This window comes from Schistocerca cancellata, chromosome 6 (genome assembly GCF_023864275.1).
Source record: "Schistocerca cancellata isolate TAMUIC-IGC-003103 chromosome 6, iqSchCanc2.1, whole genome shotgun sequence".
Lineage (NCBI taxonomy): Eukaryota > Metazoa > Arthropoda > Insecta > Orthoptera > Acrididae > Schistocerca > Schistocerca cancellata.
This window is the reverse complement of record NC_064631.1, coordinates 433895690-433913568: the sequence shown is the minus strand read 5'-3', so window position 1 is coordinate 433913568 and position 17879 is coordinate 433895690. Positions and strand designations below refer to the sequence as shown.

The 17879-nt window shown below is 38.3% G+C and overlaps 1 protein-coding gene across 1 annotated transcript in view; it reads left to right on the top strand.

Annotated features, from left to right (window-relative positions):
- The window catches only part of LOC126088118 (nuclear pore membrane glycoprotein 210), a 241665-nt gene that overhangs the window by 117025 nt on the left and 106761 nt on the right, over positions 1 to 17879 (top strand). Inside the window, exons 8-9 of the mRNA XM_049906217.1 lie at positions 11084 to 11422; positions 16439 to 16657. Coding sequence (XP_049762174.1) covers positions 11084 to 11422; positions 16439 to 16657 — 558 coding nt within the window. The remainder of the gene's footprint in view (positions 1 to 11083; positions 11423 to 16438; positions 16658 to 17879) is intronic.

Below are 17879 nucleotides of genomic sequence, written 5' to 3'. Positions count from 1 at the left end.
AAGGATGTGTTGCCAAGAGAACTCTGCAGAGAATAGTAAACAAAAGTGTCAGAACTGTAGAAATCTCAGCAAAATTTGGTTTTGCGTCACCTGGGAAGCCTCATAATCGCAAGAAACCTGTAACAAAAAATATTTTAAAATGCTCCATGTTTAAAATGTAGATAAGTAGTGAATACTCTACATCAAAAATACATGTTACAATTATGCAAGAGAAAATTGGCTTCAACGGTAGTGCTTTGTCAGTGCAAGTATGCTGAGAAGAATGTTTTTAATTGAAAGAAGTGATGTATATGCAGCATGAACCGCACCCCTTATAAAGGAGTATGATACAAGAAAAGGAGGCAATTCAGTAGTATATTATGTTGATGAAACTGGGGTGAACCAAAATTATTCCATGTATATGTGATGGAAAATGAGTGATGGTTGTGGTGGTTTTAAAGTTCCTATAGGAAGAGGTTCTCGGATGATTTTCTGCATGATGACTCTTCATCGGTTGGTAAAAAAAAAGGGGGGGGGGGGGGCAGTTACTACAATTCAGAAATGAATGCTGTCAGTTTGAAGAGGTGGTTCACTGAACAATTCTTGCCTTATCTTGCTTTGAAGTCAGTTATTGTGATTACCATTACGGAGCAAACACCAAGTACAAACAACAAGAAAGTGGATATTGTGCTCTGGCTTAAAAATGAAAAAAATTCCACATAGTATAAACCAGACTTGTGCCAAACTCCTGCAGCTCATTAATTTATACAGGTCTCATGACAGAACGTACATGTTTTACTTTCTTGCACGTGAATGTGGTCTCTCAGTTATGCGTTTACCCACATATAATGTTAGTATAATCAGATTGAACTAATGTGGGCACAGAGAACTAGTGTCGGCCCCCTTTAACCTCGGCACACTGTGTGCAGCACATTGAGAAGCTTCAAAAAGAAGACTTTGATAGAGAGGCGAAGATGAATATAAGCCTTAAACCTATCATCCCAAATTTATAATCAGATGGTTCGGACATGGACTCAGATAGCAGTGGTGACAGTGTTATGTTCTTGATTTTAAAGACTCATGGTTTAGAAAATGTGTATGTAAACTGTATACATAGTATACGAGAACTTCCTTGTCTTTTCTGAATAGGAATTTGTATCCTGTTAAGTATGCAAACTATAATGTTCAAAACATTGCCCAAGGAGATGTTAAGATTTCCCAGTGTGTTGTATGATCTTAATTACTCGTGAGAATGTGGCCAGATAAATTCATCAAAAACTCTGATATTTGGAAAGTCCCTTGCCATTTTCAAGGCACAAATTGGAAAATGCCTTGAAATGAAAGGGAGTGTTACCTATAGAGATATCGGTGGTTTTTAATGTTATCAGTAAGCATTCTCTCGTTCTTCACAGAAGATGGTTAATTCTTTGCTTGCTCAACAGAGAATAAATGCAGTCTCTTAAGGTAATGCCAAATGAGGTAGTTTACACTTATAATGCCCCTAGACAGAGAAAAAAGTGGTGACATACTGACAATTTTTGTGACAGTCTTTTGCATTAGTGTTTGCTGCCAGTAATTCTTTATTACACACAGTGATTTACATTTAACTACAGTCAAACACACCCAGAACCTTGCATTATACGCATTAAAAAAAGAAAAAGTGGAGTAGAAATAGTCAACAAGCAAAAATAATAATTTTGGTCTGAAGTTAATTTTGTTGTGTATTACATTTTTACTTGTAATAAACTTCAAATTAAGTAAATGATGATTATTCCAATCAGTTTTGATGATCTTGTCATTAGACAATCATCCATTTTTAGATCAGTTGTGTGTCTTCACAAAGCTGTGTCATCTGTTTTCACCTTCTGAAGTTACATGGACTATTGCTGTAGAACATTGGCTGCAAAGCAAGGCATAAAGTATGATTTCTCTCATGTAACCAATTGATTAAAATCACATTTAAGATGTGTTATTCTTCTCATAGATCTGAAGATATAATACATTGTACCATTGACAAATGAGCCTTACTGCTGTCTGCAGCAACACAGTTCGGCAATGCTGACTTTTGATTGCATGCTCTCTACTGTCATGCATGCGCAGACCTCATCCCCTCCATGCTTCCCTATCACTCCAACTCTGTGTCCAGAAATGCTTCTTATGTGACGCAGGTTTTACCTTCAGATTATGGCTTCTATGTATTCCAAGGAGAATGCTGCATAGCTTTACATTGCCTTTTTGGTAGCAAATGGAAAGTCTGGTTCAACCACAACAGCACACAACCATCTTCACACAATCCATTAGGCCTTCAAGTGTCCATTATGAATAACATTACAAAATGCCCTGTGCTGTGGTCCACAAAGACGGTGGGCAACGGAACACCTGGAATAGAACTTGGGCAAATGCCAGCAGATTTTGTTCACTGAAGAGTTGAAGATTTGTCAGACATTCGATATTTTTCACTGAAGAGTTTGGAGACAAGCAGGCACACATGTCTCAGGCATGCAATCCTGAATGTGCAACAGGGAGGTGAGTCCCCAGTCACTATTATGTATGGATATGTTACACATCTTGTTTGTGTGTAAGGCTATGTGGGAGCTGTACAGCATCAGGACCAGATCCTCCACTGTATTGTCTAGCCACACAGTCTACATTTTTGTGATGGGTTTGTCTTCGAAGACAATAATACTCCATCACGTTGCGCGTAGCTCTTGAACATCTTTCTTCCAGAAAGAAGGAATCAACCCAATGGAATGCCCTGCGGTGTCCACTGACATTAATCTGATTAAGTGTGCTTGCAACCCATTTAAATTTGCAGTTCATTGCCACAGAAACCCCTGCACACACTGGATGACCTCGGAAGGGTTGAGCAGCAGTGTCGCACTGTACCTGTAGACTTGTGGATAGAATACAAAGTAGTGTCCATATGTGTTTCAGTGTATGGGAAGGAGCAGCTTGGTGTTTAATTTTACTGAGCAGCAGATCTCAATTTCACAGATGAGCACCTTCAAAATGACTTCCTTTATTTTGATTATTGTTTCATTTTTGTATATACAAGAAAACATTAATTTTTTTATAATGCTTAATCTTTCTTTGCTTTTTTGGGTAAGCTACTGTGCTTTTCTCATAGAAAGAGATACTCTTTCTTTCTTCCCTTTTCTGGATTCCATCATGAAATCACTATGTAATCAATTAACATTAATACCATCAAGCTACTTTGGAGATTAGAACAGTTTCTTGTAACAAAAGTTATTGTCTTGTGTGGCTCTAGCTCCTAGTTTAATTTTGACCAGCTACAGTCTTTTAAAAATTCTTATCAACTGTATACTCAGACATGTTGATGTCTCACTGACCAATTGTAGGTAACTCATTACCAATCACAGGTAGACAGTCCAATATGAAACTGCCCCCGCACATAGAGGAATCCAATAACTATCCCCGTAAAGCAAACTATTAAACCGATATGGAAAATTAACTTAGTACCCAGCAGGAGGGGAAAAAGGGGGGGGGGGGTAGTTACTTTATAAGATCAGATTATCAAGTGAAGCAAACCAAAGGCATTCTATGCAAAATAGTACAGTTGAAATACACCTACAAGATTTCTCATGGACGGGTCCTAGGACAGTGCTGCTACCCTGACTAGCTTGTGAACACAGGGTTTACACGTAACAAAGAGGAAGCAATGGAGCGTATGAAGGGGACTGAGAGACAGATAGAATATTAGTCCAGAAGAGAAATAAGAAAGGGAAAGGAAGCTCAGGAATCTTGAAACTGAAAAAAGAAATGAGGCAGCCTGATAGGCAAGTACCCATCCTACCCTCAATCCTAGAATCCCTTCTGTGGAAGGGCAAATCCCCATATCCGTAGAGGGTAGTGATATTTTTCACTCTTGCAAAATGAAAACCATGGACCCTCTGCTCCATGGTACTGAAAGTTGATTGCACCTCACTGCTATGATAAAACCCTATATTGAGTTCAGCTTTGACTGTGTTATTTCTCGTGTCCTCTCAGTCTTAATGCTGGGCTTAATGACTAATAACAATGTAACGTAGCCTGAGAGCTTGGCTTATTTGACTTATTTCCTGTTGCTCTTATGTAGAGCATGGGGCTTCAAAGGAACTCTGCCAGCATACTCAATTTCGAGTGAGGATCTTCAGATGTTTTCCACTCCTTGTTGGCTTCAAGTTGCACTGTCCTCATCCATGTTGTCTTTGGTCTTCCTCATTTCCTTTTACCCTGTGGGTTCCAACAGAGGGATTGTCTCTCTACAGCATCATGGCTTTATCGGAGGGTGTGTCTGACCCAGCTCCATTTCCTCCGCCTGACTTGGATGGCGATAGATTCATCTACAATTCTGTTCCAAAGGTCTTTGTTGGATATCACATTTTGCCTTCAAGAATTTCATAAGACATCTAATGAGGAAGACTTGCACATTCTTGATGATTGCAGAAGTAACCTTCCAAGTTTTACCTCCATATAGCAGCACTGCTTTCATGTTTGTTCAGCCAGAGAGCTTAAACAGCAACAGTGACCATTAGTCAGGCCAGTTAGCTAGTTAAGCCATCCACCTATAGAAAAACTTAAGAACTCCAACAATTCTATCATTCATTATCATAAGAAAGTATAAATTTACATACATAAAACTTCACTAAAAGATTTATACAACACTTACCAAAACGTATAAACATATATCATTGTATTATTATTCAGGTAACAAAAATATTGTAAATTTAAGTAATCGATTCTGAAAGTCATGAGGATGGCTCTCTTAGCAGGAGAACCTTGGAGGGATTTGTCTCCCACTTGAATTTGCAAAACTAACACACTCTTAAGGCTGATGTATCTTCTCACAAAGGCCATCTTTTAAATAATCAAATCATGCAGGCATCTATTCAAGCAGATGGGAATGTTAACAATAACTACACAACAGATTTGTTCACTGAAGAAAGTTTTTGTCACCCTTACATTTTAGTTTTTAGAGTAACAGAGGTATACACAAATGCAGTGCTGGAAGGCAAAAGTGATATGCCCTACCTAACATTGGCACAGAAAGGAGTGAAGTACACAACCATACGATCCCTGACAATCTAACTGAGTGAGTAAAACGTCTGATTGACAGTAGAATTATTTTCTGGGTACAAATTGAAATTATTTCTATTGAAATTATTTCTTTTAATCAACTCCTTCTTTGTTGCAGATGAATTACTAATAATCAGTTAACTGATCATCATCAGCCATTTAAGAGCCATTGTTGGATAGAGCTGCCCTTTAGTCTTTTACAGATGTTACAGTTTTTGGTTATACATACCCATCTCACTCCTGTATGTTTTGTATTGTCTTCTACCCAGCTCCATTAAGTTGTCGTCTTGATCCTTTCCTGTCTCTCAGAATCCAGCAAAGAACTCCATTGATCCATTTACAATTCATTTCCTTGGCTGTGTATCGCACGGACCTCTGTTTCATTTTGATTATGTGTCCTGTTCCACTCTGGCATGCATCTCTTCGCTGCTTTTAAGGAAATCACATATTTTGATGTTTTTCACATGTAAAGTCTTTGTTTCATTGCCATAAGCTGTAACTGCTAATTTCTTCTTCCTTTTTTTACACACACATAAGATATTTTGTTTAGAAAACCTTATATAATTTACCAATAGCACGCAAGGCCATAGACAAAGTGGGCTGTTGTGTAACAAAGATACTTACTCAAACAGAGAAATATATTACCGGCACGAAGAAAGTAAAACAAAAGAAAATTTCTGTTTGAACAAGACATCTGTTATTGAAAAGACAAGAGTTTCAACCAAACAATTGAAGGTACATGGTAAAAGATGTTGAATCAAATAAATGTTTTTGTTAATGTGTTCTAGAAGATGTGAGAAGATACAATGAAATTTTGATGAGAGACACATAAGAAATGGCACAGTAGCTAACAACAGTGAGTTCCATGGGTTGCAAAACTTCATTAAATTTTTGTATAGTTCAAGGGATCAAGCATTGCAAAACTTCTTTAAATGTTTGTGTGGTTTAAGGGATCAAGCAGGAAAAGAGATAGCTGAGAATCAAAATAGTGATGTTCCAGAAATAATTCCAGGTGAAGTGTACAAATCCGTTCAAGGCAAGAAGGAAGGAAAGGCACCTGCAGAAAATGGTGATTCACTAGAAATGACGAAAGCTGGAGAAATGGTTTAAATAGTGTTTTTTAAAAAACACAATATCCCAAACTAGAAACAATGCTGTAGTTATGCTGCTTCACAAGGGAGCTGACAGACAAAGCCCTAAAAACTATGAATCCATCATATTGTCAGAATTATTCATTCTTCAGGACAGTCATTATAACTTCATTTTACAAACAATTTGTATTTCATGTTTTTCAAATATGGAAACAAAAGTCAATGGAACATATTTGAGCCACATTTTTTGTTTATGACATTATACTGTTGGTTTCTAACATTATATGCAATGAATAAAGTGAAAAGAAAATTGCACAAGTTAACATTGAAGGCATAAAAATCATTCATGAGTTTTCCTTTCTAGAGAATTTGAATATGATGACTAGATGGACAACAAATGAAATAAACAGAAGAGTATATTTAAATCAGCATCTTCTATCATTCTTATTCAATAACACCTATCATAGCAAGAGCTGGCACTGCCTGCAGGGAGACTGTTAAACCTATGTTTTTGAAAACTTTCATAAGTCACACTTAGTATTTTTTATTTACCAGTTTCACTCTTCAAATTCACAAGAGTATCATCAGAAGATACAGTTTAAAGCTGGCTGAAAGCGCTACAGATTGCATTTAAAGTTAGCTGACAGCATAAAAGATTAAACTGGCTGTACTATGGCACTTAAACTTGCATTTAAATTACATTTAAAGTACTTTAAATGTAATTTTAAGTGCTGTAGTACACAGAGTTTAATCTTTTTAAATGTTTTTGGAAGGTGACTATTAACAGCCATCAAGTGCTGTATAAAATGCATGTTTGACCATCAGCTAATTTTATTTTAAACCCAAATATTGACCGGTTTCAGTCATGGACCATCTTCATGGATAAGGGTGAAAATGGTTTAAGCCACAACATTACATTTCTCATTACTTAAATAATGTGTGGAGCGTGTCATGAGTATCAATAAACAACACAGGACTTTTAGAAGCAAACATACTAATACCAAGTGTACATAGAGCAGTACTGAAGAGAAGATCAGGACTCTTAAATATTACAATTAAAGTGACTGAAACTGATCGATATTTGGGTTTAAAATAAAAGCAGCGGATGGTAAAACATACATTTTATACAGTTTAATCTTTAGTGCTGTCAGCCAACTTTAAACTGTATTATAATGATGCACTTGTTCATTTGAAGAGCGAAACCCATAAATAAAAAATATATGAAGTGGCTGTTTTCAAGAAGTTACCTTTCATCATTCTTGTTTAATTCAGCATCTTCTATCATGTTCCTATAATTGTTTGCTAGTGTTTCTTGCCTTCTCTGTAACAATTGTCTTGTTCCATTAGAAATTTTCATTTGTTTTACTTTCTACATGCCTGTAATACCTTTTGCTGTTTGACTAAGTATCTTTGTTAAACAACGGACCATTTAATCTAGGTCTGTATAACCTTCATTTTACAAACAACTTGTTACTTAATTTCATTTGTACATCTAATGATTCTTGGATAAATGCTCATAATTTACATTTTAACTTGTTGTCTGATGAGTGAGTTTATTTGAAGCTATGTACCTATTTTTACTCTTCTTCTTACGAGTTTATTGTGACTTAGGGTTGGATCATGGTGTAGAATTAGTTTGTGCTGTAGATTTTTTTTTATAAAAACAGTCTGTTTAATTTTTATAAAAATTATGGAAATTCCTCGATGGAACTGTATGTAAAATGAAGGAATGGCAACCAGTCACCATTAGCAGACTGGTTCGTGGCTTACAGACACATGTAGCAGAACACCCTATTAACTGGAGTTTGAGTCATGACTTTTCTTCTGGCAGAAAATACACGTGATCAACCACAGAGACACTCAAATGTACATTTCTATGGCAGCAACAACACTGATTATTAGATTGCATTTGGCTGCACAGATGGTTGTAGAGAGTGCTTAGGGAAGGATGTAAGAGCCAAGGTAGGTTTAATGGGATAATGTGGGGTAAGAGAGAGAGAGAGACAAATAACTCAGTGGCTGCACAACAAAATGAAAGGCGTTCTATCTAATAATCAGTGTTTCCATGGCCACTGTAGTATACATTTGGGTGTTACGTGGTTGTTTCTGAGAATGTGTGTTTTTTCTGCCAGAAGAAGAGGCAGGTGTTGAAAGCTAGTTGATACTGTGCCCTGTTATATGTATCTATGCACCACACATCAGTGTGCTACAGGTGAGTAGTTGCCTTTCCTTTATTTTACAATTTAATTTTTAGTTCCATTTAGTTCTTGCCAAGTCCATTTTATAATTGTTTTCATTTGCAAAATATATGTTAAGGAAAAACATACTTTTGTCTGTGGCTAATTCTGCTAACTTATGACTTCTGTCATTTACATGGGATGGACAAAAATATGGAAACACCACAAACATAACACATTACCATGCCTAATATGGTATAGGAAAGCCATTGGCATTCAAAACAACTATCTGTTGTCTCAGAATAGACAAATACAGGTCCTGTATGGTTTTCACTGGATTTTTAGAGCTTTCTTCGTATGAAATCATGGCATGCTTGCTCAACTGATAATGATAGAGGTGGAGAGGATCACTCTCCCTTCTTTCCAAAGTCAACCACAAAGGCTCAATAACATTGAGATCTAGTGACTATGATACTGGGGGAGATCTGACACTTCATCCTCATGTTCACAAAATCAGTCCTGGACAATGCAAGCTGTGTGAACAGGGCTCCTGTCATCTTGGAACACATCATCATCATTGGGGAACAAACATTCCACCACGGAGTGGACCTGTTCAGTGAAAATGGTCACATTATCCTTGGCAGTAATGCAACCTTGCACATTAAACTTGGGCTCATGGAAATCCATGATATGACAGCCCCAATCATCACCGAAGCCCCTCCATGTTTCATTCTTGGGACACAAATGAGTTCAGAAGTTGGAAACAGTGTGAAACAAGACTCACCTGACCAAATGATATTTTTCCATTGCTCTAAAGTCCAAGGTTTATGGCTTTGGCACCATGTTTACCTGTTGCGAACATTTGCTCCACTGATGAGTGTTCTGGGGTTCCAGCTCACCCAGCAATTCCTTGCTTTTGGAGCTCCCTTTTGAATTGTTTAGGTGCTGAAAGGGTTTTCAAGTATTACAGTCAGTTCTACTGTGACTTTTGTGGTTGTTGTGTTTTCATTTTTTAACACAATCTTCTTCTCTGATCATCTGTCACTGTCATTCAACACACATTTTTGCTCAGTTTTGCTTTTACGGAGGATGTTTTTCTGCTTTCTGTGTATGCAGTATAAATATTTAGACAACAAACATTTTGACTACCTTGGTTACAGAAGCACCTACCTATGAACACCAACAATTTGCCCACGTTCACTTACTCTAACATATGCACTCACAACTACACAGAACACTGTTCTGATCATGACTGACACTTGTAACATGTTGAGAACATTGCAGAGGTGTATTTTGCGATCAAATACAAGAGCGTAACCTGCAATCATGGCTGGGATCTCCAGTTCATGCATGCATCTCTTGCAATGTTTCAATGTTTTTATCCAACCCCATCTGAAATTTCCCCATCAAAGAATCATTCTTTACTTTTTGTCTGATTTTATCATTAAAATTTGTGTTTATGATACTGTAGTGGGATTTGCTTTCATATATCAGTTCCAGTAACTCTTCTACCTTGCTTTCAGGATGTGAGCATGTTGCTGTGTAGATCTGAATGATTTCCAGTATCTTTTGTTTATTTTGAAAACAATTTTTGATTTTCTGTATTGACTGAGAACTTGTGCTATCTGTATTTTTCTTTTTTTTTTGTTACTTTTATATTTTAACATATGGCATATTGTATATATCCTATCGTGTTATTTTTAGTGCATGACGTTAGGAATCCTACTGGATCAATTATTTAATGAGAATCCACACTGGATTTTTGCAAGCTTCATACCAAAATCTATTTTGCTGTTCTTTTTTTTTTTTTAGAAATTTATTGATAAGATTTATTGGTACTATTTTGCAATTAATTGTTCTTTTCTAAGAATGTGGTGCCCTTTACAAAGATGATGTCCTTTTGATTTTGTCTTCTGTCAGTTTCCGTGACGAGCTAAACCTGAAACTAGATGAACAATAAAGTTTTTAATTTTATCTTGAAATAGGATGTCATTTCTGAACCTGCAATGAGTGGCATGTAGCTATTTAACATAATGTTATTGCAACACATCCCATGTGACCCTTTGCAAACAACCTGTGGCTCTTCGCAGTGGGTAATTAGTTCATTTAATGGTCAAATTAACCTTGTCCACATTTTAAAATGTGATAAATAGTCATCATTCACTGAACATGATGTGGTGTTCCTTATTTGGAAAAGAATGTATTTGTTGATTTTTTGATTGTAAAGTACAGTCATTTGCAACCTGACAGTACATGACTTGTTTGTATGTAAGATATCATAGCTCACTGTTTGCTGTACAAGGTTCTACAGATGACCAATGGTCAAAACTGGTCAGTCAGGAAAATAAGAAGGTGATTGCATTTGATAGTAAAAATCACACTGTTTGCTATCAGTCATTGACTTCCATTGAAAATGTCAGTTTTTGCAAAATATTTCTTGCTGTTTTATTCAAGCCTGTGTTGTTGTTTAATTTTTTTGTGATATTACTTCATTAATTCGCATTCATGTAAGTGGCCAATTGTTAATAAAAGGGCCAACTATGAAACAGGTTGTACACATATATTTTTAAGTAATAAAAATATTCTGCAATAACTTCAATTAAATGACTTCAATTAATTGTTGTGTGTAGCTGTCACAACAACACAAGTGTAACTGACACAATCATGTGGTACTCATAGTTTGGCATGCCTAATATATTAGCCATGTTACTGGTGAACTATGAAATGTGCTTAGGTACAGTAATTTTATTTATTTTTCAGGTTAAACCAATTCATTATATGATGATAAATTTCAATCCAATTTTTCATGTTGCTGAAGATGAAACAGTCTCAGTGCTTCCAAAAGGCATTACAGCAGATTTTTCCATCACTTACCATGATAACACAGGAATGACATTTACTACAGTTGAGTCAGATATCAAACTCAGAACAAATAGATTTGATCTTGTTCAACTTAGCAAAAAACCAAAGGATGGATCGGTTCATGCAACTTTTGAACAAGAGAGCTCAACGATGCTGAAAATCTGGGATGACATTGTGTTTCAGCATTCTGCTGACTATATTAAACTTACAGTTGGAGAAATTATATTGCCTTCAGTGGTAAGTTTGTCTACAGTAATTTTCATTGCTTCATTACAGTAACTTTCTCATATTTACCACAGTCATTATGCTAGGAGTTTGTTATCCTTTTTCTTGTATAACTTATGATTGAAATTATATTTGAGTGTTGTTGGAATTTTGGGTGGTAGGAGGTAGCTTAATGTGATGGTGCTATAATCCTCACATAATTTTTCACACTTTGCTTCTTTGTGTCCCCTTCTCCTTCTTCTTTGACCACTGTTTTTCCTGTGGTAGAGGTGGAACCACATCTCATCTGCAGGCACATAATGAAGTAAGAAGTCCTTTCCGTTGTGCTTCATCTTTTTCATATCTGTTTTTGCAATCTTCTTGTTGAGGGTTTCTGGTGAGAAGACAATGAACAAACAACCTTTCAAGATCTCTCTTCATATGCAAAACGTAATTCGAGGTGTTATCTTCCTGTTGGTATGATATGCTCAGTGATCATGCAAATCTTAGTATGATAATCTTCTGTCACAATACATGTATTTGATCAATTAGTTCTTCAGAAGGAACCCCAATCAGGTAATGAAAATGTGGCAGATCTCCACTGCTTCTATCATATTTAATTTCATTTATCCAGTAATAAAAAGTCTTCATTGTTGTTGCAACTTCCATCAATTCCATTTGTCTATGGACTGCAGACCACATTTTTAAATAAAAATGATTTACAAGTGGTTGGTTCCCATCTTTATCCATTTCAGTGAAATCTGTGAAAGCATTCACTTAAGGCTGCCACCATCAAACAACTGCAAGTCACATTTGTTTGAAATTTTGAACAAAACTGACAAGTCTGCTTGTGTCTGTGTATATGCGGATGGATATGTGTGTGTGTGCGAGTGTATACCTGTCCTTTTTTCCCCCTAAGGTAAGTCTTTCTGCTCCCGGGATTGGAATGACTCCTTACCCTCTCCCTTAAAACCCAAATTCTTTCGTCTTTCCCTCTCCTTCCCTCTTTCCTGATGAGGCAACCGTTGGTTGCGAAAGCTTGAATTTTGTGTGTATGTTTGTGTGTCTATCGACCTGCCAGCGCTTTTGTTTGGTAAGTCTCATCATCTAAAGATATATTTTTCCCACGTGGAATGTTTCCCTCTATTATATTCTTCCTCAGAAAAGTTTGCATTAATGGCTGTGGACAGTATTTGAATGCCACTCTGACTCTCATTGCTTATTTCAAAAGTATGCTGTCAAAGCATTGTTTTCGATTTTTTCATGGTGATTGAAGAAGATGCCACTTTCTGGACATAATTCTTAATGTTTGTTCCATCACCATTCTAGGCCTCTGTAACCTCTTGTTAAGTGTATCTTCTTCACTTGGTGACCCTCCAGGAAACAAATGCATTAAATTTTCCAAGAGGGCAAAGGTTCGTCCCCAGTGAACATTTATGTGGCTTTTACTGAGGTATCAAGTACTTCTTTCAATGGTGGCCAGTTTTATGGAGGTTCAATGTATTATTGAACAAATCGCTAACCCTAAATGTCCCACCATCTTATTGCTTGCCATAACTCCCAATGTCAGTTTTATTAATCTGCTGTTATCATCAGTTCCAGTACCTTGTATCAGAATGAGAAGGAACAGTGAACCCAAATGTGCTGCCATCAATGGCCCTATAGCATTTGGTAAATTGTGGTTGGCATACATGTGTTGTGCACCTATTTGAAGCTACGGTTTTGCAGGGCCCAGAATTTTCTGTATTGTTGCAAGCGTTTCATGTACACATTGTGAGGAATTAGTTAGACCCATCCGAAATGAGTGCGACGGAGCATGGAGAGAGAGCCTGACCAACAAATGTCTGGAAAAAATGAAATTAACAGAATTAACAATGCAAAGGATCTTCACAGGATTTGCAGTTGATGCACTAAGAAAAGAAATTGTACTCCATACAAAGTGTACTTAATTATGCATGTATTCGCATCTTACACTTCCCAGTGAGATAGTGAAGGCAAAGTGGAAAAATGCACCATGAACTGAAAATGATTCACATAGACTGTTCTGGAAACAACAGCAGCTTGCCATTCAAATTGGCCATGGTAAGAAGTACTGGTGTTCCTGAAAGACAATATTACACCATACAAGATAAAAAATAATATTACTTTCAGAAACATAACCTCTCTCTACATGGCAATGCTACATTGTCAATGGCTGCCATTATAGATGTACAGATTTTTTCAGGTGGCAAAAACAGCATATGTTCATTGGAAGCCAGCTCTTCAAGGCTGTTGGAAAATTCAGAGGTCATCATTTCAATGCCTTCTTCCCCACTCTTTCCTTTGCCAGGCATACAGAAGAGAAAAAGGAAATGTGCAAATACAGAACTGCTAAACATAGAAAAACAAAAGCTGAAGCTTATTCAGAAACAACTCTTAAATTCAGAGACACAAGACGACAGCTATCACTTTGTACTGACTTTACTGCGCATAATGAGGAAACTGTAGCACATCAGAGGAAACTGTAGTATTAAAATGTTGCAGATTCTTTTGGAAGAATTACAGTAGTCTACAGTGACTTCTAACAGTCATGAAAATCCTCATGCTAAAAGCGTTTCTCCAAACCCCCGAGCTAATGGAAACTTTGATAATTTCAGTGAACTATCATGAACAGTATTACAACTCACTTACAGCTATTTTCTAAATTGTAAACTATGGTTAAAATGCTAATAGTAAAAAGTGTTGTCTACTTAAAATGTGTAATTATCGAACAGTGGTAATAACCTTTCTGAAACGTTTGGTTTTCTTCTGTAATCTACTTGAAGCAGATGGTACTGTACAATCAAATGTTCCTGTACTCATTTTGAAGTAATTTCAGAATTTGTCATGATCTTTTCTCAAGGTGCTGTACGAATGATGGAATTCCCCTACAGTCATCCTCTCCTGGTTGATATTATGCATCCATTAATGACAGCCTTGAATTCTGAGAACACTGTTTTGTACTAAAAACACATTTACTGGCCCAAGAAAAAATATTATTTGAAGACTTCTCAACAACTGCGCTTCTTGTTGTCCGGGTCACATTGGGTTGCATATAGTGTGAACACACCATTGTATAACACCACTTTGGGGGGAATCTGCTTCCTAATCTGTTGTGTGGATTGCATCACAGACCATGTAAATTCTGGCTGAAACTTCTTTTCCAATTTTTTTTTCTTTCACAAACACATGTAGTTCTCCAGCGTTAATGTAGCTGACAAATGTGGAATACTGTTCTTGACATTAGTAACATTTACTTCATTTCAATCAGTATTACCAAAGCAATAATTTTTCACTAGTTAAAAGTCAACTCCACTGTGTATTCTACTTAATGCTTAGAAAATTCAAGTGCGTGGCTCCATCTGCAAACACACATTAACATGTATTTATGTAAGCATGGCATTTAATATACACTCCTGGAAATGGAAAAAAGAACACATTGACACCGGTGTGTCAGACCCACCATACTTGCTCCGGACACTGCGAGAGGGCTGTACAAGCAATGATCACACGCACGGCACAGCGGACACACCAGGAACCGCGGTGTTGGCCGTCGAATGGCGCTAGCTGCGCAGCATTTGTGCACCGCCGCCGTCAGTGTCAGACAGTTTGCCATGGCATACGGAGCTCCATCGCAGTCTTTAACACTGGTAGCATGCCGCGACAGCGTGGACGTGAACCGTATGTGCAGTTGACGGACTTTGAGCGAGGGCGTATAGTGGGCATGCGGGAGGCCGGGTGGACGTACCGCCGAATTGCTCAACACGTGGGGCGTGAGGTCTCCACAGTACATCGATGTTGTCGCCAGTGGTTGGTGGAAGGTGCACGTGCCCGTCGACCTGGGACCGGACCGCAGCGACGCACGGATGCACGCCAAGACCGTAGGATCCTACGCAGTGCCGTAGGGGACCGCACCGCCACTTCCCAGCAAATTAGGGACACTGTTGCTCCTGGGGTATCGGCGAGGACCATTCGCAACCGTCTCCATGAAGCTGGGCTACGGTCCCGCACACCGTTAGGCCGTCTTCCGCTCACGCACCAACATCGTGCAGCCTGCCTCCAGTGGTGTCGCGACAGGCGTGAATGGAGGGACGAATGGAGACGTGTCGTCTTCAGCGATGAGAGTTGCTTCTGCCTTGGTGCCAATGATGGTCGTATGCGTGTTTGGCGCCGTGCAGGTGAGCGCCACAATCAGGACTGCATACGACCGAGGCACACAGGGCCAACACCCGGCATCATGGTGTGGGGAGCGATCTCCTACACTGGCCGTACACCACTGGTGGTCGTCGAGGGGACACTGAATAGTGCACGGTACATCCAAACCGTCATCGAACCCATCGTTCTACCATTCCTAGACCGGCAAGGGAACTTGCTGTTCCAACAGGACAATGCACGTCCGCATGTATCCCGTGCCACCCAACGTGCTCTAGAAGGTGTAAGTCAACTACCCTGGCCAGCAAGATCTCCGGATCTGTCCCCCATTGAGCATGTTTGGGACTGGATGAAGCGTCGTCTCATGCGGTCTGCACGTCCAGCACGAACGCTGGTCCAACTGAGGCGCCAGGTGGAAATGGCATGGCAAGCCGTTCCACAGGACTACATCCAGCATCTCTACGATCGTCTCCATGGGAGAATAGCAGCCTGCATTGCTGCGAAAGGTGGATATACACTGTACTAGTGCCGACATTGTGCATGCTCTGTTGCCTGTGTCTATGTGCCTGTGGTTCTGTCAGTGTGATCATGTGATGTATCTGACCCCAGGAATGTGTCAATAAAGTTTCCCCTTCCTGGGACAATGAATTCACGGTGTTCTTATTTCAATTTCCAGGAGTGTAGTTACTAAGCAAATATTTGCAAAACATCCTCCATAACACTGTTTCCAGTTTGAATGGAGGGGTTCTTTTCATCTGTTTTTTGTGTTTACTTTTTCTCAATTTCAGGGAGTGAGTTGTTGTTGTTGTTGTTGTTCTTCTTCTTCTTCTTCTTCTTCTTCTTCTTCAGTTTAATCATGTGTATTATTTATGCTTGCAGAGGACCCTTACACTGGGGGATGTAATCTGTTTTTCAATGCCTTTGGTCTCGCCAGATGGCAAAACTGGTCACTGGAGTACTGACAGTGAAAATATACTGAGTGTGCATCCACATCTAGGCATTGGTCGTGCACGACTAGTGGGCAGTGTGACAGTGCGTCATCACTTGCCTAATAATATAGTCACTAATATTCAACTAAGAATTCTGCCTGTATTCAAGGTAAGTCTTTATTGTGAATTTTGAATAATTCCAAGGCTTGTCCGGTTGGGAAGCAGTGGTGACGCAAAAACAGAAAACAAATTTGCAATGATATTAGTGTCTTATTCACGGAAAATAGTTTCGATAAGGCAACATTGTTGTAAAATTTGAAAACTAGTGAAGTGTATGAATGGGAATCTTGATTGGCATTATTGGTGAAAAGAATGGTAACCATTGCATTTACGTGAATTTATCCTCAGTTTGGACTATGCTTCTGACCGGAGTTTATCACTGTGTTCAGCACCTCCAATATTTGACACATTTCTTACTTAGGCAATTTTTGTCCTAAGCTTTTGTTATAAATATATTCTCTTGAATGCAATAATGTCCTATGTATATAATTATCTCTGAAATAGAGCTTGGGAGAAATAAAGATGAAAACAAACTCTTTTTCTCTAAGAAACGACGAAATTCATATAGATATCCATGTATGTGATTGAATTTAACAGTTTCTGAAAATATAAACAATTAATTAATTATCACAGATGTAATTGACTGTGTATGAGCTCTTTCTTTGCTGTATGTCTGGATCATGTAAAGGCAGAACAGCAAGTAACTTATGGTGTACAGAATTTTGAGTTCACGAGACATTAATTTTCTTTAAGCCATAATTGTATAATTACAGTACAGCATGTTAATAATGGATCAAGATGTTATTTGTGCCCTGCCGTTGATACACAAAGTTTTCTAGGATCACAGCTGGTGCATAATAACAGCACCCCTGATGACCCATATAGTTCATTGGTTTGCTTCACATTCTTGTCTGGCCAAATTCCATGTGTTGCAGATGTGGACTGCTTGAAAACAAACAGAAATAAAACAACATAAAACACACACTTGTTTAGACTCATCCTCGATGTGCGAAAATTCCTGGCTGATTGATAGTGTGTGCCAGACTGGGAAGCTGTGATGGTAGATCGTGAGTCATGCATGTCTGGATAGTTCAGTTAGTGGAGCACTGCTCAAAAGAGGCCAAGTTCTGTGTTTGTGCCCTGGTGCAGCATGCAGTTTTAATTTACCAGGAAGTTTCAGAATAGTACACACGCCATGGCAGTCCTCTGGAGTCCCAGTATGTTTTTTCAGCTAGTCAGTACAAAGCTTTTTGTGACTAGTTCTTGCTGCAATTGCAGTGTTAGCCTTTATCTGGTTGGCCGCACTTTCAGTTATGCATGCCACCAGTTAC